The sequence below is a fragment of the Chiloscyllium plagiosum genome, chromosome 36 (assembly GCF_004010195.1).
Source record: "Chiloscyllium plagiosum isolate BGI_BamShark_2017 chromosome 36, ASM401019v2, whole genome shotgun sequence".
Classification (NCBI taxonomy): domain Eukaryota; kingdom Metazoa; phylum Chordata; class Chondrichthyes; order Orectolobiformes; family Hemiscylliidae; genus Chiloscyllium; species Chiloscyllium plagiosum.
In genome coordinates this window covers 19169427-19194708 of record NC_057745.1, presented here as the reverse complement: position 1 = coordinate 19194708, position 25282 = coordinate 19169427, and the positions used below count along the sequence as shown (strand labels likewise).

At 39.3% G+C, this 25282-nt stretch overlaps 1 protein-coding gene across 7 annotated transcripts in view; it reads left to right on the top strand.

Annotated features, from left to right (window-relative positions):
* The window catches only part of tcf12 (transcription factor 12), a 330257-nt gene that overhangs the window by 178830 nt on the left and 126145 nt on the right, over window positions 1–25282 (top strand). For 5 of the 7 annotated variants that reach the window (XM_043677463.1, XM_043677468.1, XM_043677462.1 and 2 more), the window contains exons 7-9: window positions 10375–10510; window positions 16046–16098; window positions 17769–17813. In XM_043677463.1, coding sequence (XP_043533398.1) covers window positions 10375–10510; window positions 16046–16098; window positions 17769–17813 — 234 coding nt within the window. The remainder of the gene's footprint in view (window positions 1–10374; window positions 10511–16045; window positions 16099–17768; window positions 17814–25282) is intronic. The other 2 variants (XM_043677467.1, XM_043677465.1) reach the window with 1 other exon arrangement.

Genomic DNA, 25282 nt, shown 5'->3' with positions numbered 1-25282 from the left:
TTCTCCAGTTGTTTCCTTACCTGTGATGTTGAGACTCATTGGCCAGTATTCCCTGGTTTGTCGCTACTATCCTCCTTGAAAAGTGGAACAACGTTAGCTGTGCTCCAGTCCTTTGGCACCACCCCTGTGACAAGAGAGCAATCAAAAATTTGGGTTCGAGCTTCTGCAACTACTTCCCCCATCTTCCACAGCACCCTGTGATTCAACTCATCTGGACTGAGGGATTTGTCCACTTCTAAACCTGCCAAAAGCTCCAATGCCCTGCAGTAGGAAGGATATTATTAAAGTGGAGAGGGTTCGGAAAAGATTCACCAGGCTGTTACCAGGACTGGAGGGTTTAAGTTATAAGGAGAGGCTGGAAAGGCTGGGACATTTTTCATTGGAATGTAGGAGGGTGAGGGGTGACCTTATAGAGGTTTGTAAAATCATCTGAGGCACAGACAAGGTAAAAAGCAAAGGTCTTTTCCCTAGGGTGGAGGAGTTCAAATCCAGGGCCATTTTTTAAGGTGAAAGGAGAAAGATTTACAAGGGTCCTGTGGGGCAACTTTTTCCACACTGAGTGGTTCGTATGTAGAATGAGGAAGTGGTGGATGCAGGTACAGTTACAATATTTGAGAGATGTTTGGACAGGTACACGAATAGGAAAGGTTTGGAGGGAAATAGGATGAGTACAGGCAAGTGGGACTAGTTTAGTGGGAAACTTTGTTGGTATGGACGAGTTGGTTCGAGGAATCTGGTTCTGTGCTGTATGACTCTTTGACAACCTCACTCCGTTTTCAAGTTGCTCAAGAACCTCTCAGTCCTGAAGTCTGTACCTATCTCCAAAGTGAAGATGTGTGAAGTACTCATTTTTTCAGTGCCCTCCAGCTCTGCACACAGATTGACCCCTTGGTCTCTTTTGGCCCAACGTTTTCCTTGCTTATCCTCTTCCCCTTGATATACTTACAGAAATCTTAGAATTCTCCCTAATCTTACCTACCAATGTTTATTTATGCCCTCTCTTTGCCCTCCTAATTGATTTCTTAAGATCCCCCTGCAATTTCAATACTCCATTAAGGCTTCTATTGATTTGCTCCCTTTGTACCTGCTAAAAAGTCTCTCTTTTCCTTCTTATCCAGTCCTGAAAATCCCTAGACATCCAGGGTTCTCTGAGCTTGTTGTTCCTACATTTCACCCTAAAGAGAATATTTTGGGAGTGTACTCTTGTTAATTCCATTTCATATGGCCCCCTGCAGTTCTGCTGCAGATTTATCCAGGAGTAGCTGCTCCCAGTCTGCTTGGACCAAATTCTACCTTACTGTCACAAAATCCGCCCCACCCCCCCCAGTCTGAAACTCTGTGTTTTGGAAACCATCTTTTTCCTTTTCCATTACAACTTAAAATGTATAGTGTTGTGAATGCTATCACTAAAATAATCGACCACTGCCACCTCAAACACTTGTTTGGCTTTGTTCCCCAGAGTCAGGTCCAGTATTGCACTGGCTCTCGTTGGATCTTCTATATGTTGACATAAATAAAGCTCACCTGAAGACATTTAAAGGAATCTGCTCCCTCTAAACGCTTTACACTATGACTATCTCAATTAATGTTAGGGAAGTTGAAATGCCCTAATATAGTTAGCGTATTATTGTTCAGCTCAGTGAATTGTCTACATATCTGGTCCTCTGTTGCCTGCTGCTTTAGGGTCCACATACACCCCCCAACAGTGTAACTGTTCCATTTTTATTCTTCAGCTGTACTCAAGCTTCACTTGAAGACCCTTTCAAGATTACGACCCTCCTTACTGCAGTAACTGACTCTTTCATTAATAATGCAGCACCATTTTATAAGCTCCAAATCTTTCTGAACATTATTACTGCATTAGCGCATTCAGTTGCAAAGTAAACATAAGGTACATCATACATTTTCTTGACAGCATGTTTTAACCCCTGTAAGTGCACTCTACTGCATCCGCATGAACTTTTCAATTTCTCACCTCAGTTACTGTTATGCCAGCTAAGTGAGATTTGGACTTTTTGTAGCTTTGACCCATTGCAATCACTAGAATCAAAGGCGACTTGAGCATACATTGTTATTGCATGAAAAGGAAGGCATTTTCTTGATCAGGACAATATCTACAGCAACATTTTGTTCCAAATCCAGAACTGTGAACAACCTTTGTACAGCAGACCTCAAAAATTTATAAAATGTTGCTTAGATCAGTACAAGAAAATGTGCAATTTGATAGTACAGATGGTGTTAATAACCATTCTGCTGGGGCACTGCAGCTGACATGGGCAGGAAATTAGATTGTTACCTGTGGTTACTCCTAAATGTTTGTTAATAGCTGAGTATGTGAAATTTTGAAATTGAACTACAATTCATATAGTTAGATGGTGCAGTCAGTCTCTCAAGAATATCCAGTTACTGCACCTCTTCACAAAATTTGAGTTGTTTTCAATTAGTAGAAGTTACCTTAATACAAATATCGTCCTGATTCCTTTTGAAGAATTCCCGACTTGAAGGTTTTTGGAAGATGCTTTGTTTTCCTGACTTGCTTTTTAATTGTGAATTATAAACTGAGATTGCCATTAATGAAGAAAAATTGCACTCTGTGTTAAGCATTTAGTAGTACAGAGGAACCTTGATTATCTGAAAGAGATGGACGGGTACTATTTCGATTGGATAATTGATTATTCGGTTAATTTATTCAATGCCTCTCCTCTGGGGCTAGGAGTTTTCCAAAGTTTTCTTTTTTATTGCTCTGCCTGTCTTGCTTTCTCTCTCTGGCTCTCACTCCCCCCATCAGCGGACACCAACAGTAAGACTGCTGCTACCTTTGCGGGGTGAGTCTCAAAATAGCACACGCACACACACTTTTTACTGCAACTTTTTGACAGGTTCCACCTTTACCCTGTCCAGGACAATGTTGGAGAGATTATCTCGGGAATGGGGGTTTAGGGTACATACCTATGAAGAACTCCATGGAAAGTGTGGGGAGACAGAGAGGGTGGTAGAGTAGTCATTTGGAGACAGTGCCTGGGCTCCCATCGATGTCCAGGACTGTTCTCCACAGCATTTCAGTAAGCCAGGTTCATTTTTAATCCTTGTAAACAAAACACGCGAACAAGTGTTGAAACACCTATTTGATGTAGTGTTTCTATCGGGACCTTGAGATCTTCTTCAGATAATCCAAAATTCGGACAATTGATATTCGAATACTCGGGGGTGGGGGAGAGGAGGAGCAGAGGAGAGGAGGAGAATAGAGGGGAAGGGTAGCCGCAGGGGGAGTAGGAGGAATGACCTGTTTGACAGCTGCTCACTCAACAAACTGTGCTCGAATTAAAGAAATAAAACTTCAAACATCACACCCACACTATTATTCTAAAGAGCGCACTAATTGTAAATTAACTTAGAATTAACTTAAAACCAACACTGATGAATATGACATTAGATTTTAAAAGAGGAACAATGTATCCCGTAAAATCCTCTACGAGTGGATTTAATATTATTCCTGATATTGTTTTGGAACTAAACAAAGCAGAATAATGAAATATCGAAGAATTAAAGATATACTGGTATGTAGCTAATATATCTCACTTTTATTCAAACACAATTAAAATGAGTAACTTTAATGACATTAACTTATAGATGTATAATGAACAAAATGCATTAAGTCCAGGCAGACGTAATCCCGGTCTGAACGAATGAATGAATAAAAATGTGCTGTAGTAAACCAAGTGCGGGAAGTAGTGTTATGAATGTGCTGGTTGGGGGTGGGTGGAGAGTGGTGTTGGACGGGGTTTGGGGGTGGCTGGGGGGTGGTGTTGGATGGGGTTGGGGGGGAGTGGTGTATCAGCCGGTTTTGCATCTTTTACATTGCAGGGGAAGGTACCTGGGGGTTTGGTGGGGAAAATGGCATGAACCAAACACTGGCAAAGGGAACGGTCCTTATGGAAGGCAGAGAGGGGTGAGGAGAGGAAAATGTCTTTGGTGGTGGGGTTTAGTTGAAATTGACAGAAGTGTTTAAGGATGATGCATTTGATACAGAGACTGGTGGGGTAGTAGGTGAGGACAAGGGGGACCCTGTCTTTCTTGCATTTGTGGGGTTGGGGAGCGGGCGGGGCGGCGGTGTTGGACGGGGTTGGGGAGCGGGCGGGGCGGCGGTGTTGGACGGGGTTGGGGCGCGGGCGGGGCGGCGGTGTTGGACAGTTGGGGGCAGGCGGGTGGGGCAGTTCGCGTGCGGTATGCTGCAGTCTCGACCCCTGAACAGGGAGTGGACTTAACAGAAAACTGACTCCCAGAGGAGAGGCATTGAATTGATTATCCGAATAATCAGTTATCCGAACAAAATAGTGCCCGCCCATCTCATTCAGATATTTGAGGTTCCTCTGTAAATGGAGTCCAAGACTAGAGGGCATAGGTTTAAGGTTAGGGGGGAAATATTTAAAAGGGATCATGTTTTTACACATGTAAGGAACAAGATACCAGAGGAAGTGGTGGAGGCTAGTACAACCTAAAAGGCATCTGGATGGATACATGAATGGGAAGGGTTAAGAGGAATATGGGCCAAATGCTGGCAACTGGGACGAGATTAATTTAAAATACCTTGTCGGCATGGATGAGTTGGACCAAAAGGTCTGTTTCCGTGCTGCACATCTCTGTTACTCTGTGACTCTAAGTGGATTTCCACTATAGTTATTATATTAGTATAGTGATTATAAATAGATAGTATAAATGTGATCTCAATCTACTATAGTGATGGCATATGGACTTGTGGGCTTAAAACCTTAGAGTGAGACTTTACATTTAGTCCTTGTAGAGTCTCTGGAACAATGGCTAACATGTCACTGTAACCTGTAACTAGCTGCTAACATGCAATAAACTATATCCTGTTAATTATAAGAGACTCTTCCAGTTAAAACACACAATGTGGTTTTACTTTATCATACTAGTCCAAGTAGATTCAAGGTTCCCATACGAAGAGGAGGTCAGAGCAGGCTTCGTTATGAGAAGCAGGTCATTATGTTTTGACTTGGCATGCCCATACAATACATGCTGGCAAGACGATTCATAACCGAGCAGTGAAAATGCCAGTTAAAAGTAGTGCGTTTCTGGGCAATCGCTTAAATGATAATTATCAACTTTGACACTAAAACGTTTTGCAGATATTTGGCAGGAGCATTATAAACAAACAATGATACTAAGACACATAAGAACTCATAAGTTAAATGTCATAATTCTGTGCCCCTACCAATCCTCATAACACATCCGGCGCCATGGTAGCTCAGTGGTTAGCACTGCTGCCTCACAGCACCAGGGACCCGGCTTCGATTTCAGCCTCTGGTGACTGTCTGTGTGGAGTTTGCACATTCTCCCTGTGTCTGCATGGGTATCCTCTGGGTGCCCCAGTTTCCTCCCACAATCCAAAGATATGCAGGCCAGGTGAATTGGCCATGCTAAATTGCCCATAGTGTTAGGTGCATTAGTCAGGGGTAGATATAGGATAGGGGAATGGGACTGGGTGGGTTACTCTTTGGACGGTCAGTGTGGATTTGTTGGGCCGAAGGGCCTGTTTCCGTACTGTAGAGAATCTAATCTAATTTTAGGAAGCTGTCAGGTAAGATGGCCAAAAGCTTGGTCAAAGAGGTTGACTTTGAGAAGGATCTTTGAAAATGAATCAAAGTAAAATGAGGCTGGGAGGGTATTCCAAACATGGGGCCAAAGCAACAGAAGCCACAATCACCAGTATTATTTCAGATAAAATTGGGGGTTTGAGAGACTCTGGAATTAGAGGAATGCAGATCTGTTGGGGAGTTGAGGGGCCGGAAGAGATTATAGTGATAAGGAGGAGTGAGGACTTAAAATCAAGATGTTGCATGGCTGGGAGCTGTTGTTGGTCGGCAATCAGAGGATTGGTAGGGGCATGGAATTGTGAGATTTGAGTTATGACACTGGCAGCAGATTTTTGGCTGACCTCTCTTTTCTAAAGGGTAGTTTGTGAGGTATGAAATTGAGAGCTCAGTTTTGTAAATCTTAAGTGGTGATTTTATTGTGTAAGTACAATAAATTTTTGCAGTAGTGCAAGATTCCATATTGCTGCTTGTTTGCTTTCTAGCATTGTTTTCATGCGTTCGTATAAATCATAAACAATACTAAGCTCAGATATCAGCTATTTTGAATCTGTACATTGTGTTGCCGTGCTCCACTACCCAGTACCCCAGGTTGCTGTCTTTTCCTCCAGTGAGCTAGATTAGTCTGATTACTCTGGCAGGATGCAATTGATGGATGACTGTCATTATCTTCTCAAGTCTGCAAGACATTTTGGCATCAAAGATGATAATTAAAATTTCAAGAGATTGCCTTGAAGCATTGTGATTTTTACAGATGTTTTTGTTGCTCAGTTTTTTTTGTTATTTGTGTTGCTGTTATAGAATCAGATATTTGTCATTTTCTTTCTTTGCATTTCTTTGTTGCTTGAGCATTTCTCCACAAATAAATCAATATTTAGCACATTAGCTGAGACTTGAAACAATGCAGCTTAGTACCAAGACTTTCACAGAATTTTGTTCAAGACTAGACATTGAAGGGGATCCTAACTGACCTAATGTCTTTTATTTCCTGCTGATAACCATTGAAGATATTATTCCATTCGAACCTACTGGTACTGAACTGCTTTTTAAAATCCAGCTTATTACTTGGTACTGGAGTGAAGAATGTAAAGAAACTAGGTGTGACTAAAACCTGCTTGTGCTCCTTAACTGAAAATCTCCATTAATTTTAGGCTAACTTGTTTCTAATATTAAAGCATTACTTGCATATTAATTTTTGAGTTTTTTTAACAAAAGATTTCTATTTGTCAATTAATGCTCTACTTCTAACAGGAGAGGGGAGTTTGCTGTAAGTTATCAGGAAGTATTAGAGAGGAAGGGAGGAATGCAATTTTCCAGCCCCATTTTTCCCAAGCTGTCTGTGGAGAATGCAGCCAAATGTGAAAGGTAGCAACTTCCCAATGCAGCTGATGTTTTGTCTTGAATTCTCACCTGCATTTCTCTATAAACTGCTGCACTTTCTCTACAGTGGAACCCAATTCCTCATTCACCAAACGTCCCACATTACATACCTTGCCTTTTTCGCTGACATTTTCGTTTCTTTTTAATGGCAATGCTAACATAAAGACTACGATGTTAAATATTCCAAACTAAATTTATAAATTATTCTATGCCACAGAAGTAATGTAAGCACCCTAATCATCCCTTAGCACCTGTCTTCATTGTGTTTGCTACTCTTCTACTGCTGCACAGTGATATACCAGTGGCTGCAGTACGTGTTTCTTTTTAAATGGGTTTGCTAGCAGACGACTTTGGTGAACAATCTTTATTGGTTCTCGGTCTAGTAGCTGCGAACTGTAGCATCTAAGCCTGAAGGACAGCAGCCTAGGCTGACAGTCAGCTGCCAAGGGTATGTTTGGATTGGCACGGATGGCAGGATGAATGCTATCTTCTTGAGAGAGAGAGAGAGAGAGAGAGCTCTGTGACACTTTGTACTTGATGAAACCTGCCATATTCATGGGGTGGTGTCATACCAATCCTGGTAATTGATTGCTGAACTGCTGTGACAGCCTGCTTACACACTGTAATCCATAGTCATGGTGACAGCAGTATAAGATTGCATGGCAGCAAAATGAGCTTGCATGGCAATAAACTGAGCTTCCTACAACACTCTGGCTTATCCTGTATTGAGAGTCCCAGCATTGACCATCAGATACTGCATCATGGATGCTAATTGAGTTGACTACGTCCTCAGTTTTGGAAGAGGTAGGCTTTAAGCTGATTATGAGGCCAAATGCCAAATTGGTGCTGGACTCCTTCATGCTCCTAAACATTGACTGCAAGTTGTCTGCCAGACTTGTATGGTTTTAATGGTTGAATATGTGTGCAACCTAGGGAATGTGGGTGTGAATCTTGCTGCAGCGCGAAGTGTTCGTGAGAGAGGTGAAGTTTATCCATATTAGCCAAGAGATCTGGTTGATAAGAGATTGTTGATTAATGAGTTCTGATTTTGATCTGCGTCTGAGAATATTGGTACATTTGGTAGGTACAGCATTTAAATATATTTACTGATTTGAAAAAGAAAAAGACATGCTGTCAAAGCTTTTCATTAGCCCACATCAGGACAGAAAAGCTTTGACAACATATCTCTTTCTTTCAGTACTGCTCAAGCTCTGTACTACCAAGTAAACATCCACTGACCGTAACACCTGTGTGAGGCCATCAAAATATTGTATCTAGGTCCTTGGAAGTGACTTTCAGTGGTGAAGTTGAACTTTAAGAGGGCTAAACATTTCTCAGTCGTGATTTCATTCTGATGTATCTTGCCAACGAACAATGCAGTGAATACTAACTTTAAACAGACATGCTTCAAATGAGCAGATGTGATCCAAAAACGCAATAAACGCGTATAAATTAATTGAAGGTTTTGAACCCCATTCCTGTTTCGAGACCTTTCTAATTTAGTTCCCTTAATGGCTAAATAATTTAATCTCTACAATGTTGCTCGAATCCCCTTCAAAATTTGTAAAAAAAAGAAACTCAACTGAAGAAATTACTGGAGAGGATTTCATTTTTTATAATTTATACTTCAACACAAGTCAGAATCAAAGTCAGTTAAACATGAATTAATGGATAAATCATGGACAAAATGAGCTATAAATACACATGGAATGACAAATATAACAAAGCTATCTGATGGAGCTGCCAGGCAGTTACTCAATTATAAGGCATGAATTTTGCCCCTCAGTTATAGAGTCATAGAGATGTACAGCATGTAAATAGACCCTTTGGTCCAACCCATCCATGCCGACCAGATATCCCATCCCAATCTAGTCCCACCTGCCAGCACCCGGGGCTGAATTCCAGCTCCATCGCTGGCTTCTACAAACCAGGCTTCCACCTGTCAAACCCTTTAATAATGGCTCGATTCTTTCCAGATTCTGTTTAACTCCATTCCTTTGACTGTAGTGTGCATCTACCAGAGGTGTCTAAACCTTTGTGCAGTATGGTAAATTTTCTGCATTCAGTCACTTAAAGGTGAATAAAATAGAAGCGATAGTCCTTTTTGGGGAAAAAAAGACTGCTCTTTGACAGCTTGAGAATCTGTCTCCATGATAGTTTTTTGACTGCCTTCACTCTCCTTTTTGTCCCCGACTGCTATACAGATTCTTGATTTCCTGTTAGAATTGCTTCTATGTGAATCAATATTTTTCAATATACCAATGACAAATACAAAAAATATTTTCAAAAATTTTTTAAAGTTACAAGTTCCCAAAACATTTCAAACTAATTTTTTTCTTTACTATTCAAAATTCAACAAAATATGTTGAACTATAATGTATTTTTAATAATGTGTACAACTTACATTGATCGTAAACTGACTATATATGTGAATTATGGCACTGATAAATCAAATTGGCAATAAAAATAAAATTAACTATTGACTAACTGAGAGCCAGGTACTAATTAAAACATTTTTTTCCTCCAGTTATTGTTGTAAATTTGGTATATTGCATCAAAATATCTTACAAACATGTCATAATATTTCAGTGGTTTGGACATATTTGAATTAAATGGTGTGCCTGTTACTTGTAAAAGTTGTGCATTTATTCTAAAGCTTAAACAAAATTTTGTCAGTGCTGAATAAATACCACAAGAACTGCAGATGCTGGAAATCAGAAACAAAACAAATTGCTGGAAAAGTTTAGCAGTTCTGGCAGCATCTGTGGAGAGAAATTTATGTTCACTGACCTTTCAGAAGTGTCTGTGCTGGCGATTTTCTATCATGCACTTGCTCAATAAGACATTATAGCCTATTTGAGACAACGGATCACTGATTGTACCTAGATTATACTTGTGTGTGTGACTGTACTAAAGTAAAACTGCTCCAAGTCTTTTAACATGATTGATTCAGGTTTTTACATTATGTAAAATCCATTGCTGAACTCGTTAGCAACACAGCAGAAAACTTACTTCTTATTGTCTTACATTTTGACCTTGATTTAATATTGCAGTACTTTCATATTTAGATCAAGTGAGAAAAGCACTGCATGAAATCTGTAACGTAAATTTGGGTATTCTTGTACATTTTCAGTTTGCTCTATTAAGATTTTTATGTACTAAGATTAGCATGAATAATTTATGCTTTGTTTAGTTAATATTAAGGTGCTGTTAACACATTTGAAGGTAAAGCTAATGTTTATGAATCTCAACCTCAGAAATATCTTTTGGTCTATTTAAGGAAATCCTTAAGGTGAGTCCTGTTTGAAAATAGAATGCTTTGCTTATGTTATCTTGGAAAATGCTATGCAGAATCGATTATCATTTTTGTATTATTTTGCAGTCCAGCATTCTTCGATCAGATGTGGAAATAAGCAGTCCTGGACCTGTCCCATCATCAGGGAAGCCTGGAACAGTGTATTATCCTTTTACGGCTACAAATCCACGCAGAAGACCGCTTCATGACACACCAGCTCTAGGTTTGTGTTTACATTCATAGTTTGTGAGCCACTTAAAATCTCAGGGAATGTGAAGCATGCTTGAGTGAAATGAGACCAGGAATAACTAGGCTATCATCTAAAAGTGGCATTGGTGAGAGGATAGAATGATCCAATTGTTCACTTGTCTGGTTCATTTCCTGGGCTGTCCTTTTTTAGTATCAACAACCATTTAAAAACAAATTCCCATGATGTTGCATCTGGGAAGTCCAAAGTATCTAAGTTTAAAAATGAAACTCAAGGGTTATAATCACCTGAAGAAGCATCTGTGGACCTGAAATGTTAACTCTGTTTACTCCCCACAGATGTTGCTAGACCTGCTGAGTTTCTGTAGTAATTTCTGTTTTTGTTTTGGATTTTTAGAATCCCCAGTTCTTTGTTTCTTTGTGGCAATAATCTTGGTATCATTTTCCAATTCATCTGCAGGTGAAAACGTTAGTATCAATAATAGTTTATAACAAATAATAAGAGAATAGACGAATGTCAGAAACTTTGTTTTAGGCAGTACATTATGGGAGGAGCAGAGTAAACTAAAATGTTCAAATTAAAGCAGGAGAGAGCATGGTAAGAACTGTGGATAAAAGATTGTAGCCTTGGCAATTTAAGCAAAACTGAATGAATTTGCAGATTCAAGTTCAACTTGGTTACTATGATGTAGTCGTTTTGACTGAAATAGAACTGCAAGATGGCTTGTGACTGAAAACTTGATACAGCAGTTTATAAAGGCTGCAAGAAAGATGGGGAAATAGTAGAGGGGAGGCATTAACAATGATATTGTTTCATTTATAAGTTAGATATATTGAGAGGTAAACATATTGTCAATTCAATATGATTTTAGGGGAATCTTAACATGCATATAGATTACAATGAGTAGACTAGCATATATCAGGAAAGTAGTGAGCTTCTGGGGTGTTTGGGTAGTTTCTTGAAACATAATGCCCTTGAATCCATAAGTGGACAGATTATATTAAATAGATTAATCAGTAATGAGTCAGGTTTCATCAACAGCATGAAATGATCATGATATTGATTTCAGTGTTGTGTTAGAAGGGAAAGAGTGTGAAACAACTGTTTAGATTTGAGGTGTGGTTGAGATTGCCCATAGTAAACTTACAAATCTGTTGTTTGGGTAAATGAGCACAAGATTTGTGCAAGATGTTCAAAAATTTATTTAATGTGATACAGCACTCGTTCAGGGTAATTTTTCACTCTGAGGGCTATGATTCTTTGGAACTATCTTCCAAAAACAAAGGCAGAGAGAGCTGAGTCTTTGAATACTTTTTAAGGCAGAGTATGAAAACAAACTTGCAAGAGATTTCAAGGTCAACATGTTTTTACAATTATATTAGGTAAAAGGATGGTCAGGAGCAAGATGGGCCCTTTAAAAACTTTGTGATGATATTGTCAGTGATTAAAATGGTGGAAATGGCATGTTGAATCATCATTTTGGGTCAGTATTTGTAACTGAGAGTGAGGTCTGTACGCCAGGAATCTGAAGGAAACTAACAGTGAAGCAAGAAAGATACCACCAAAATTAAACTAATCAATTTAAAGACATCAAAGAAAATAATGGCAGGTAGCGTGAGAGTCAACTGATCAAGCAGATTTTAAAAATGTAGGTGAAAACTTTACAGAAGCCCTAATTTTAATCTTCTGAACTCTCAAGGTCAAAACCGTTCCTTCCCATTGAAAATTTGTGTACCATTCAGGCGTTTTTTAAAAAAAAGTGAGTGGGAAAACCAGAAAATTGACGAGCTAGCCTTGCACATATTATTGAGAAACTACAACAGTGAATAGTTAAGGTTAGGGTGACTAAACGTCTTGAAAATGTTTGACTCTGAGAGAAAGCCAGAATGGATTTCTAAGGGGCAGGCCTGCGTAAGGAAACTGGTTGGATTTTGTTTTGAAGAGGTGACTGAAGTAGTTGACAATCCTCACTTAAAAGTTGATTGTGTTCCTGAAAATCGTAACTTTAAGTGTAACCATTTTAAGTGAAGTTTTAACTTCCGCGGAATTGATATTGAAACTAGAATTTTGTGCCATTAGACCTTTCTCAGCAGAGAAAAAAAGAATGAAACATACCTGTATCCCAAATTGAAATATGGTGATTTAAATGGAAGAATTTTTACAGTGTGACTAAAATAACTGTTAAAATAAGTTTTTCTTTAATATTTTTAAATTTAACGTTCTATCTACTGACAGTCCTAGAGAAAACCTCAGTGTGGAAGGCGGAGTGCCACAACATGGGGTCAGAGCTGGAGGCCTTTGCCTATTACCTCAAGGCTGCCTCCCAGGGCTGTTGTATGTTCTTGATCAATCAATCACTGCCTGGTAGTGTATTTTGGGAGGTCAGTGAAGCCTCTTCTTTCTTACTGCTTCCACATCGAAGGTCCATTTGGCGAGGTTGCACTCTTGGCTGTCTGTGGGACTGTTTCCTTCCTTCCCCTAGCTGATGGGTGTTGGTCAGTGCTATGCATGATGGCTTTTTCTACCCCTTCCCCCTCTTTCTGGAGTGATGGCTGGAGTGGGGAGGACTCACAAAGTGGATTGTGTGTCAAGGCTGGTCAGACAGTGCATAGGACATGCTGCATTTTGCCTAGGTTGTGGATACTTGGTCATGGCTGATCTGGTTTGCTGTTGTTTGGTAAGAGGTCGCTCAAAAACAATGCCAATTAGGTAAAGTACTCAACTTTAATAAAAACACAATGCTTTGTGAGATTTTCAGTCCCAATAAATTTGTGACATCAGGGTAAAACAGCACTAAATGAAATAACATTAAATGTAGATTATTTTATTTGGACTTGAAGCAGGCAAGATAAATTTCTTCATAAGAGACTTAGCTGCAGGTGAAGTTCAAAGAATTGTTGGCAACGTTTTGCTGTGATTAGAAATATGACTTGTACAGGAGACTGAATAGAGATAATGAATTAGATACTCTAATTGACGGCATGCAACTTGGATGGTGGGATAGAAAACCACATGTCCAATTATGCCAATGACCCAAAGATAGGTAACATTGGAAGCATAAAATTAAGGTGCTATTGGTAGATTAACCGAATGGGAAAACTTTGACAAGTGGATTTCAAATTGTACTACTACAGCTGCCCGGTCATTTACATTTTTATCTAATAAGAGTCATTTTGCAGGCTAGTTTACAAATTATAAGATCTGTAACAGAGGAGGTACAAAGATATTCGAGGCTCCAGGTATATGAACTATTTAAGTATAAACAAAGAAAATAATGGAATGCTAGGGTAAAATTAGGCAACACTTTCCACCACACAGCGTGGTAAAATTTGGAACTCCTTTCCATAAATTACAATTGACTCTTAATAAATTGCTAACTTTAAATCTGAAAATGATAAATATCTGTTATCTCAAGATGCATAATCTTTCTGGTGTTAGGAGGTTGAATAACAGAATGTGGCTGACACTTGTTTCTAAATGTTCATAATAATTATATACAATTAAAGTGTGAACTTTGTCAGGCAATCTCAGAAAACTTCTAATACATGTTGAATGCAGCAGAAAATATTGCAGGAAAGAAACATTGATGGCTTCAGGTGATCATTGAAAGGAAGCCTTTCACCCTGCATAAACCTAGAATCTGTAAAGTGTGGAAACAGGCCTTTCAGCCCAACAAGTCCATACAGACTCTCCAAAGAGCATCCCACCCAAACCCATGCACCCACCCCATTATTTCCCATGGCTAATGCACCTCACCTACACATCCCTGAACCCCATGGGTAATTTAGCATGGCCAATCCACCTAAATTGCACACTTTTGGACTGTGGGAGGAAACTGGTGCACCAAATGGAAACCCACACTTAAATTGGGAGAATGTGCAAATTCCCCACAGACAATCGCCTGAGGGTGGAATCGAACCCAGGTCCCTGGCGCTGTGATGCAGCAGTGCTAACCACTGTGCCACCCAACTTAGTCCAATACTATTTATTTGCATCTTCCTTTCACTCAGTTGTGCTGGAGCAAAGATAGGTCAGGATTGGGAAGTACAATGACAAAAAAGTGAAGTCAGATTTGACTGAAAGCTTTTCGTTGTTGAAGTTCAAACCATTATTCACTCATTTGTTATAAATTCACATGAAAGGTAATGTTAACCAAAAAGAAGGTAGAGCTCCCTAGATAACTCTGACTCTGCTCAAATATTGACTGCAATGTTCAGAGATGCTTTAAGCCTTAATTATGAAATGCAAGCTCAATGCTTTCTGCAAACAGACTGTGGCACTCCCCTTAAAATGTTGGACTAACTGCAATAATTTATTTTTCTGTTCCCCCACCATCACTGCTGCTCCAACCTTTGAGCCCATTCACATATCTGACATTACAACTATTGCTGTAAAGTATAGCTCCTGAATTCATCATCACCTTCATGTAGACCCCTTCATGTCTAATCTGTCATTTCCCTTTGAACTGCTGCTATTAGTAGCTGAACTCTTTCTTCCACAATCAATGTTTCCTGTCAATTCTCAGTACCTTCTGTGTTTTCAACTTCTTACCTGATTTAAATAGTCCTTTTCGTTGCCTGTTTTCTCTTTCTGACTTGCTGCATATTCTGTGCTGAATCCAAGTCCCTCATGATTACACAATTCGGAGACTTTGCACCACAGTTTTCTGCATCTAACATTTAGAGATGTTCACCTTTTTCTCTCTTTCTCTCAGGTCAATAAACTTTCCCATCTCTAACCTTTTCAATGCTGGAATGTTTCCTTCTGCCTGGACTCACTTTGGTTGGTGTAGATTCTTCGGTTTGCACAGTGCAGTTATCTTTCAATTAGAGATCGTTGCTAAAACACCCTCTTTGGTTTCACTCTCCCTGTAGGCGTCTGTTACCATCTCCTGTCTTCAGCATTACTCATCATTTTCAATGAGCCTTGTCCTGACTTGTTAAACCTTCTATTTTTCAATTGACTTCATCTTCCATGAGAGAACTCACCCAGGGATTGTTATTCTCTGTAAGCATTTGGAGAGTTGTGGGTGATCAAGGACCTCCACTGGTAAGACTACTGATGGTCACTTCATTACATGAGTGCCCAGTGCCTATGTCCTAAATTTATAATTCTTTCCCAGTGCTCTCACCTTTTCTGTTTTTGAATAATTTCTTCCACTTTCCCAAAGCTCTTTTCATTCTACTTGATTCCTGGCTCTTGTGGAACCCACCTCCTTGCTTCCACCATTACTGACTCACCTTCAGCTTCCCAGGGTTCCACTCTCTAAATTCACTTTCTGCATGCCCTCTTTAAGATCCTCCTAAATCTGACATGTCTTTTGGTCACCCATCCAAACATTTTTGATTTTGTTTAGTGTCATTTCTCATGTCTCAACTAAGTGTCACAGAATGGTTTTCTATGTTAAAGATGTTCTATAAATGTGAATTCTTGTCTATAACAATGACCTGCACAGAGTCAAACTGCTGTTAGCATTATATTTTTAAGAGAAGTAAATTCTTTTTATTTCCAAGTGTTATATAGTTACAATCTATATTTCATTCTGTGCAGATCCCACACAGACAAAGAAAGTAAGAAAGGTGCCTCCAGGTTTGCCTTCATCTGTGAGTATAGTTTTCTGTTAGGATGTGGTGTGAGCTGTAATTTATCTTTCTTCTAATGAAATGTTTTTGTGCATTTTATGCTGTGAACATGACAACAAAAGATAGTAATGAAATGACTTGAAATGTTTAAATTGATAGCAAATGTCACATTGCTAGATTTAGTAATGATGATATGTGGCTTATTTGTACAATCTCGCCCCTTGTCCCAGCCATTTGAGTCTCCTCTTGGGAGTGAAACCAGGACAGAAGCTGTCAAGGAAGATCGCCTATACAGGTCTTTTGATGTTTAATTAGTCATTATGTTGCTGAACAGGAGGACAGACAGAGATTAATAGCTTAGAATCTTAGAAATTTACATTTGTAATAATCCCAGTGGAGCTGAAGACATTAAGATTCTGAGGACATGTACAACTCAGATTGCCTCAGTAGGCTGAGGTTATTAATATGCATAAATCACCAAGTCAGATGTACATTGTGAAGCCCTGGTGGATTTTAAAGCCTTCATTAAGCTTTCCTAACTTCAGGCTTACATCAGAAAGGCTTTCAAGCAATTCGTTTGTTGATCCCTCTTTGCACTGAAATTTATCCTTTGAAAATAAAATGCTTTGATGAATAAAGGTTGGTAGGGTTTGGTAAAAATCATTAATAGCTCTGATAATGTATTGCTTTCAGGGTGTTCCATTGCGTTAAATACCCTTTATTCTATAAAACAACAAAGTTGTAAATGACTATTGAAAATTCTGTATGAAGTAAAATATGACATGGTGCCAATAGAAGCTTAGTTATTCATGAAATAAACATGAGGGAAAGAGAAAGTGGTGCTGCCTTGCAGGAGATATCTCTTTATTTTGCAAGCAGTTAAGGTTTTATTTGTCAGCACTTCACTTAACACATGAACACAGGTGTACTTGGATGAGTATATGCTGAATAGACGAGTTGAAGCACGGTGTGCAGCAGAAACAGAATGAAATGAAGACATTTTTTCTTCTGCAGTAACTGAATTTTTACAAGATACATAGCAAGAACAGTCTTCTGTAAACTACAAAGCATGATGCTGGAAATTTTTATGACCTTCGTTCCAGATGGGCCTGCAGTATTTAGTGTAGCTGTGGGCAGCTGTGTATAAAACCTGCAGACTACCTGGAAGCTCTGCATGCAGCTGCAGAGTTTTTTTAAAAGGCATGCTTGCATAAGCACTTGGCCCACTCGAGGTTGAATAGCTACTTGATAAAAAGAACAAACAAAGAGCTTTAAATCACTATTCCCTAGGCCAGGAAAATTTGTCTTCCTAAAAATAGTTATCAATTTACATTTTATTTATTACAGTTCAGTGTTGCAATTAATCACACAACATTTGAAGGAAAATATGAGTATAGTTTAACCAGAAAATGTGAAACTGAGTATGTTAATTTTTGTAATTTGTTCATGGCCTCTGGGCATTGCTGGTAGAATCAGCTTCTATTGTCCATCCATAATTGCTCTTGAGAAAGTGGTGATGAGTTGCTGCTTGAACCACTACATTCCATGTGTTGTAGGTAGTTCCACAGTGCTAGTAGCAAGAGGGTTTCATGATTTTGACCCAACCATGATGAAGGAATTATCTTTTTCACACATCTTGATATTGTGTGATACGAAGGTGATCTTGTGTGTCTGCTGTGCTTTCCTTCTAGGTGACGGAGGTTGTGGGGTGGCATGGTTCTTCTGAAATAAATTTGGTGAGTTGCTGCAAGTCACCTTGTAGATGTACATATTGCAGCCACTGTGTGTCTATATTGGAGGGAATAGATGTAGTAGGTTATGGATGACATACCAATCCATTGGGATGGTGTCAAGCTTCTTGAGTGTTTTTGAAGCTGTGTCAGGCAGGTGGTGAATATTCCATCATACACATCCTTAGTGTCTAGTAGGTAGTGGGGAATCAGGAATTGAGTTTTTTGTTGCAGAATATTGAGCCTAAGACCTGCTTCTGTACTTGGCATATACTTGACTGTAAAGTGGAGGTACTTGTATTTTTTGTTAAAAATGATCATTGCCTTGCACTTTTATAACTCAAATATTACTTGTCATATATTCATCCAAGTTAACATGTCGTCCAAGTGCTTGCTGCTTGAAGATAGGAATCATTTCATTACCTGAAGAGTTGCAAATTGAATTAAATACACTGAACTTATCAACAAGCATCCTGCATGCTAATTTAAAAGTAGAGGGAAGGTCACGGATGGAGCAGTTGAAATGTTTAGGTAACCTATTGCTGAGTCACCATTTATTGCCTTGACACATCCTGCAACAACGGTCGGTAATCACAACTAACTGGCTTGTATGCCTTCAGACTTTGGAGAGTTTCCCCTGATTTCTGTTTGCTTCAATTTCAGTCTCCTTGACATCACGTTCCTTAAACTAATGCCTTGATTTCAAGGCCAGCCATTGTTATTTCTCTTCTGGAATTCACATATTTTGTTCATACCTGGACCATGATGATGACCTGGAGCCATGTGGCTCTGGGAAAACCTAAAGTGAGCAGTGCTGAACAGGTAATGGCTTAGTTGGTTGAAAGGAAATGTGAGGGAAAGCATTTACTTGGAATTTTAAGAATATAGGCACAGTATCCTGAAAACCCTGTAAATGGCAAAGAAATGTTTGCCTTTGAGGTTATGCACTGCTTCCTTTTTTTTTAGTAGTGGTTTTAAAACCTTGTGCAAAGAGGTATTGTTCAGAAGTTGGTGTCCTGCAGATACACCTCAAAGCTTGATGTGACATTTCTGTGTTATTTGAAGTAATATGTGAAGAAATTGCTTGAAAGAAGCAGTGCTGGTTTTTGACAAATCATTTAAACAAGAATATTGTGCCTTGGATCTTGTACACGACAGGATTTAGGGATTGTATGCTTTTTTGACAAGTGTGCGTGCACACGCGCACATGATAATTAATCATATCCCTTCCCAGAGCATCCAATCCCACCAAATCCATTTCATGTATTGAAGTTCTGAGATTCTGGATTAGAGTGATGCTGGAAAAGCACAGCGGTTCAGGCAGCATCCGAGGAGCAGGAAAATCGGCGTTTCGGGCAAAAGCCCTTCATCAGGAATACAGCTTCTGAGGATAGAGTAGAGAAGGGGTCCTTTGAAATTCTGAGGGAGTGTGGCCCTCAGCTGAGGCAGGGCAGACTGTAGAGAGGTTAGGTGCCGACGCATTGCTGCGAGCGTGGAGCGGAGGATCTTGAAGGAGAACTGTTGCTGGTGTTTTTGAATCTGTAGTCTGTACTGTTTGTCCTGTTCAGATCCAAACTCTGCTGGTTTAAAGGTGGTCCGTAGTCCATGTGGGATGAGTTGGTTATGGAGTCAGGCACTGAGGAAGCAAATGTGGCTGTAGTAGCGAGTCTGTTTCAGGATATTGTTGAAGAGCTGCAGGTTAGAAGAAATGACCTGGGAGTTGCAGTGGGAGAGGGACTCCCTGAGATTCTTGTAAAGAGAGGAGGAAAACTTCTTCAAGACAGGCATCCTTGTAAGAGGATTCGCAGTAGGGTTAAAATCAACTGGGTAAAAACAATGACAGCAGATGCTGGAAACCAGATTCTGGATTAGAGTGGTGCTGGAAAAGCACAGGAGTTCAGGCAGCATCCGCGGAGCAGGAAAATCGACGTTTCGGGCAAAAGTATTCCTAATGAAGGGCTTTTGCCCGAAACGTCGATTTTCCTGCTCCTCGGATGCTGCCTGAACTACTGTGCTTTTCCAGCACCACTCTAATCCAGAATCTGGTTTCCAGCATCTGCAGTCATTGTTTTTACCTGACGTTCTGAGATAATTATTGATGATGGAAAAACAGCAAATTGCCAATGTCAGTGAGCTCATTGTGTCTTTGGATCCATTTATTATTCATGTTCAAATTAACAACATGAATAGCAACTTGCATTAAGATGTAGGTTGGGTGAAACCTAACTAAACCTAAAAATTACCATTCAACAATATATTGTTGATAAAAGTGCCATTTACTTCAAATCAGAAATGGAGCCGCCTTACTCTCTAGAAATGTGCAGCTGTGTAAATCATTGATTTTTGCATGTTATAATTCAGTGTTCGAGTGATTTTACTATTACAAGTGCTAATGGATGACATATAACAGTGATTGCTGGTTTTGTGGTAACAACTATTCAAATAGGTCTGTGGTCATGTCTCTGTGGATTTCCCGGTCATGATCTAGATTTCTATGATGATGATTAAGGTATTTAAAGTAAATCATTTCAGATTCTTTTGAGCTAGTTGGATTCTACACATTTTGTGTTTAAACATAGCTTAACATGAAGGTTTAAAAACATTCTTGTAAACTGAGATTGGCTTGTTCAGTGACATTGGCTGTTGACAAAATGGTGGGAGCCAACCATTAATCAGTTTTTTATGATGACGTATCCAAGTTTTTTTTATATGTTGGTTTCACCCTACTAACTGAAAAGTTACATTGTTTGGCCATGTCATAAGAACCTATGTAACAAATGAGGATTTTGTTTCCTTCCTAAAGCATACATGTTGACTTGAGCTTTTTATTTAGATGTGCAACGGCATGAAGCAGGGAATAGGCATGTTTTTCTTTGATCAAAGCACAATTAAGTAATTAGATAATCTTAGATTGTCTGAATTAAAATATGTCCTTATGCAGAAATTCGTAGTGCTGAAAGTACAACAAGCAAATGGACATGAAATGAGTCCAAATGAAATTCATTGTAATTCATACCCTTGAATGCAGTCGGGGGCACAAACAATAAAGTGATATAAATCCAAGAGCTTAACTCTTTTGGAAGCTCATATTTTTAACATGGGTTTATAGCAGTTTAATTTTCTAATTTGGAAATGACAGTCAGTTTCGTGCATATTTGAATTTTTCTTCTCCAGAAAAGGTTTAGGATTAGTTTTTAATTGATGGTTTAATTTTACCAATTTTTAAGTTTGGTTTGCTCTTTCAACATAAGACCACTACTATCGCTTATGCATGCTAATTTGCTAAACTAATAGAGTAAGTCAGCTTCTCTTCAGAAATGTGTGCATTGCACATTCTCCCCGTGTCTGCGTGGGTTTCCTCCGGGTGCTCCGGTTTCCTCCCACAGTCCAAAAACATGCAGGTTAGGTGAATTGGCCATACTAAATTGCCTGTAGTGTTAGGTGAAGGGGTGAAATGTAGGGGAATGGGCCTGGGTGGGTTGCGCTTCGGCGGGTCGGTGTGGACTTGTTGGACTGAAGGGCCTGTTTCCACACTTTAAGTAATCTAATCTAATCTAATCTTAACTCTACCTCACCATTTCTTTGTCTCACGCACGTCTGGTGCTCTCTCCAACTTTCCATGCTTGTGTTTTCTCCTGGTTCTGGTTCACACTCTTACATCCTAGCTTCTGCTTTCTCACTCACTCTTGCATATTCCCTTCCTTGTTCAGTCTTGCAAGTATTCTGATTCACCTTTTGTCTCTCTCTCTCTCTCTCTCTCTCTCCCTCGCTCGTGATCTGGCTTGCTCTTGGTCTCTCTCTCTGTCTCTCTCTCTCTCTCTTGTATACCCTAGCTTGCTTGCTCTCTTTCACACTCATGGCTGTTGCTCATTCTCTGGTTTTGCCTCATCTTTGCTTGCACATCTTCTACAACCAAGACTGAGCTGGTCATCCTTTCACTATTTGTCCTGGCAAGAGATTTGTGCCTTTGTAACCACAGCTCTGAATACCAAGCAGGGAATCTTAAATGCAGTTAGCTTGGTGAAAAGCAGAATTATTTGGAGCTACAGAAATAGGAATGTGAATGTTGTACTTCAGGCATAATGCATGATGGAGAACTGTTTGAAAAATCTTAACTACCTTGCGAATCAAGGTAGTAATCTGATTATAATGGTTAGGTTTACTGCATACCACTACTGTGCTGCAATTCATATCTTCTGTCGTGCAGTATCCAAGATGGAAGATGGGAAAAATTTCTGGCTGTAACAGCTGCTCCTTTTTTGAGGTATTTTAGGTGCTGGAGGTGATTTCCTCGAATTCCAGGAGCAGCAATTACTGTTTTATATGCTGTTGCATTGATTTGCAACTTTGGAAAAAAAAGTGAAAACAACAGCTGTTTTAAAAGGGAGAAGAACAGACAAAGGAAGCACATGGTGAGGTCAGTGCACGAGAGAGAGAAAGAAGCTGACACTGCCTTTGCTGTTTGAATTCATGTATCGCTGGATATCGGAGTGCATCTGGAAAAATTAACTAACAGTGCGATTCACAACTGATCTTGGAGAAACTGTTGGGCAAAGTTCACAGCACAGAATCAGATAAGTTAATTGTTGTTTTAAGTGGCCTACTGAAAGTCTGCAGTAGCGCGTAGAGTGGGTTCTTTCTTGATTATATGTTTTTGGAGCTCTGTCTCTTGATTAAACTTAAAATATAAGCCACAACTATTAATTTAACAGGCTGGGACTGTTTTCCCTGGAGCGTCGGAGGCTGAGGGGTGACCTTATAGAGGCTTACAACATTATGAGGGGCATGGATAGGTTAAATAGACAAAGTCTTTTCCCTGGGGTTGGGCAGTCCAGAACTAGAGGGTGTAGGTTTAGGGTGAGGAGGGAGAGAAAAAAAAGAGACCGAAGGGGCAACTTTTTCACACAGAGGGTGGTACGTGTATGGAATGAGCTGCCAGAGGAGTGATGGATGCTGGTACAATTGCAACATTTAAGAGGCATTTGGATGGGTATATGAAGAGGAAGGGTTTGGAGGGATATGGGCTGTCTGCTGGCAGGTGGAACTAGATTGGGTTGCGATATCTGGTTGGCATGGACAGAAGGGTCTGTTTCCATGCTGTATATCACTATGACTCTATGACAGTAATAATTTCTGTCTGAACTGCTGTTAGAATCTACAGTTGCTTTATATGCAAGGACACTAGATGGCAGTATTTATAAAGAAAAAAAGTTGCATTTATTTAGCCCAGTTCACAGATATCAGATGTCTCAAAGTGCTTTATTGTTAATTAAGGATTTTTTGAAGTCTCGTCACTATTGTAAAGTAGAAAGCTATGGTATTTCATTATGTCCTATGTTGCTTATGGAGGCGATTTCAGTGTATTTTCTCTGAAAGTTATACTGAATACAGTAGGGCTGCTGCATGCATTTTGTAATATTTTCAGATCTTGATGGTTATGCAAGGTTATATTGCTTTTAGAAATTAAAATTTGGGTTTATTTCTGATGCTTGTTTCATGCACAATTAGTTATATTCTACAGAGAAAAAAGTGTAGCCTTTTAGTTTGAGAATGTTAGAATTTGAGATTTATTATGATCTTGTGCCAGGCAGCAAAATTTGTGTTACAAACTGGTTAAGGAATGGTGGCTTTTCTTTAAAGTAGAAAAAGTGAGAGATTCAGCTGACCTTAAGCGAATAAATCCATGAAATTCCAATGGTTAGAATAAACGCACAAACTTTTAAAAATGATATAGAATGGTAATACAACCTTCAATGTTTGTACAGCTTGTATCCTAACACATCAAATTAACATATTGTTCGCATGGGTATTGAATTGTGATTGAACACCCCACAGCACACATCACATAGTAAGTGTGATCAAGGCAGAACTTATCGATGTCTCAGCAATCCTCCCAGGCGTGCATGACCTGGTGGGTCATCACATCTTAAGCTTCACAAAAGATCATAATTCCTCACTTCTGCCGATCCGGCCTTGAAACTGTCACTGTCGAACCACTCCACTATTCACTGCCGAACCACTCCACCATTCACTGCCACACCAACTGCTCTTATTCTGGTCAATCACCCATCCTTCCTGGGTCTGTGCTCCCCTGGACTCTGAACCAGATCTCCAACACTCATTGACAGAGATGATTGAAGTTCATCACTGAGAGCTAGCCTCAATAATCCAGTCCTGCCCCAGCTTCTCTCCTGAGCTCCAGTCATGCTCAGTTGCATCAAGTGGATATTGCTTGAGTTATTCAACCCCTACTCTCAACTCGGCCTAATGCTTGCAGGCTTCCCCAACACAGAGCCAGTGGCCTGTCCATTTTCTCAGCTCCCCATGAATACTCAGCTGTCTTCTGGCAATACAATTAATCACACTGCTAACATGGATCCTGCTGCACTTCATCCTGTCTCAACTAACTGTAACCTTTGAACTACTTCAGTGATCCTGAATTGACCTGAATAACCTATTGAAAACCTTGCAATCAGCCTTTTCCTGGTTGATGGTTATAGTTGAATGAAATGCTCAAATGCAGCACCCTTGGAACTGACTGTACTCTGGAAGTTGCATTCTCAAAGACTGCTTGAAATGGATTTCATCACAGGTTGTAGTTTTTCTTTGTTCTGTCTTATTCCACTTTTAAATGTTTGACATTTTAAACCTTCAAAATAAAACTGTTATTTCAATAAATTTTTTAACTACCTTTTCAGCTTAGTTTTTATACATTGTCACTTGGTTAGTTTGTGATCATATTCAATTCAGCAAAATGAGTTTCTTTGAAAATGCCTGAATATGTTCATTTCTTATTGACACTGTAGCTTCTGTTTTCACCTCCATATGTAAATGCATTAATCGTCACGAATAGTGCAGGAATATGTATGAGTGATATGGTGTTCAGTGCAATTGTACAGAATGAATAAAATAGTTTATCTTCATTTTATTGGTGTCTGTATGTTTAAATAAGCAACAATATATGAAAAATACACGATCACTGTTTTTGAACCATTCATTCACATCTAATTTTCCTTTCAGTTTGCAAATTCAGGGTACTTAACTGAAATTCTTATATATCTGGCATTTCAAGTTAATGTATTTAACTTACCCCACATAGTGTCATGACTTTCATCACTGTTTAAAGCATTTTATGCTCTTATAACTTTACCCACAATGTTGGAATATTTCCAGTTCAGGTGCATGCTCAATGATACACAGGTAGGTTTTGATTTTTAAAATCCTGTTTTTGCTCTCATTCTTTGCTACTTGGATTTTAGTGCCACTCAAGTCAATTTGATGCAACCTGGGAAAATGAAGATTCTAAATGATAATATCTATATGAGTAAACTTGTAAAATGTAGCTAACTATATCAAATATTAGTTTGTTTCTGAATTTGAAAGTTATTTGAAAATAAAATGTCGGAAATATTTAGGAAATATGTAAACTGCCTTTTCTCTTGATAAGTGCTGCAATGCATTTCTGTCATGAGCAA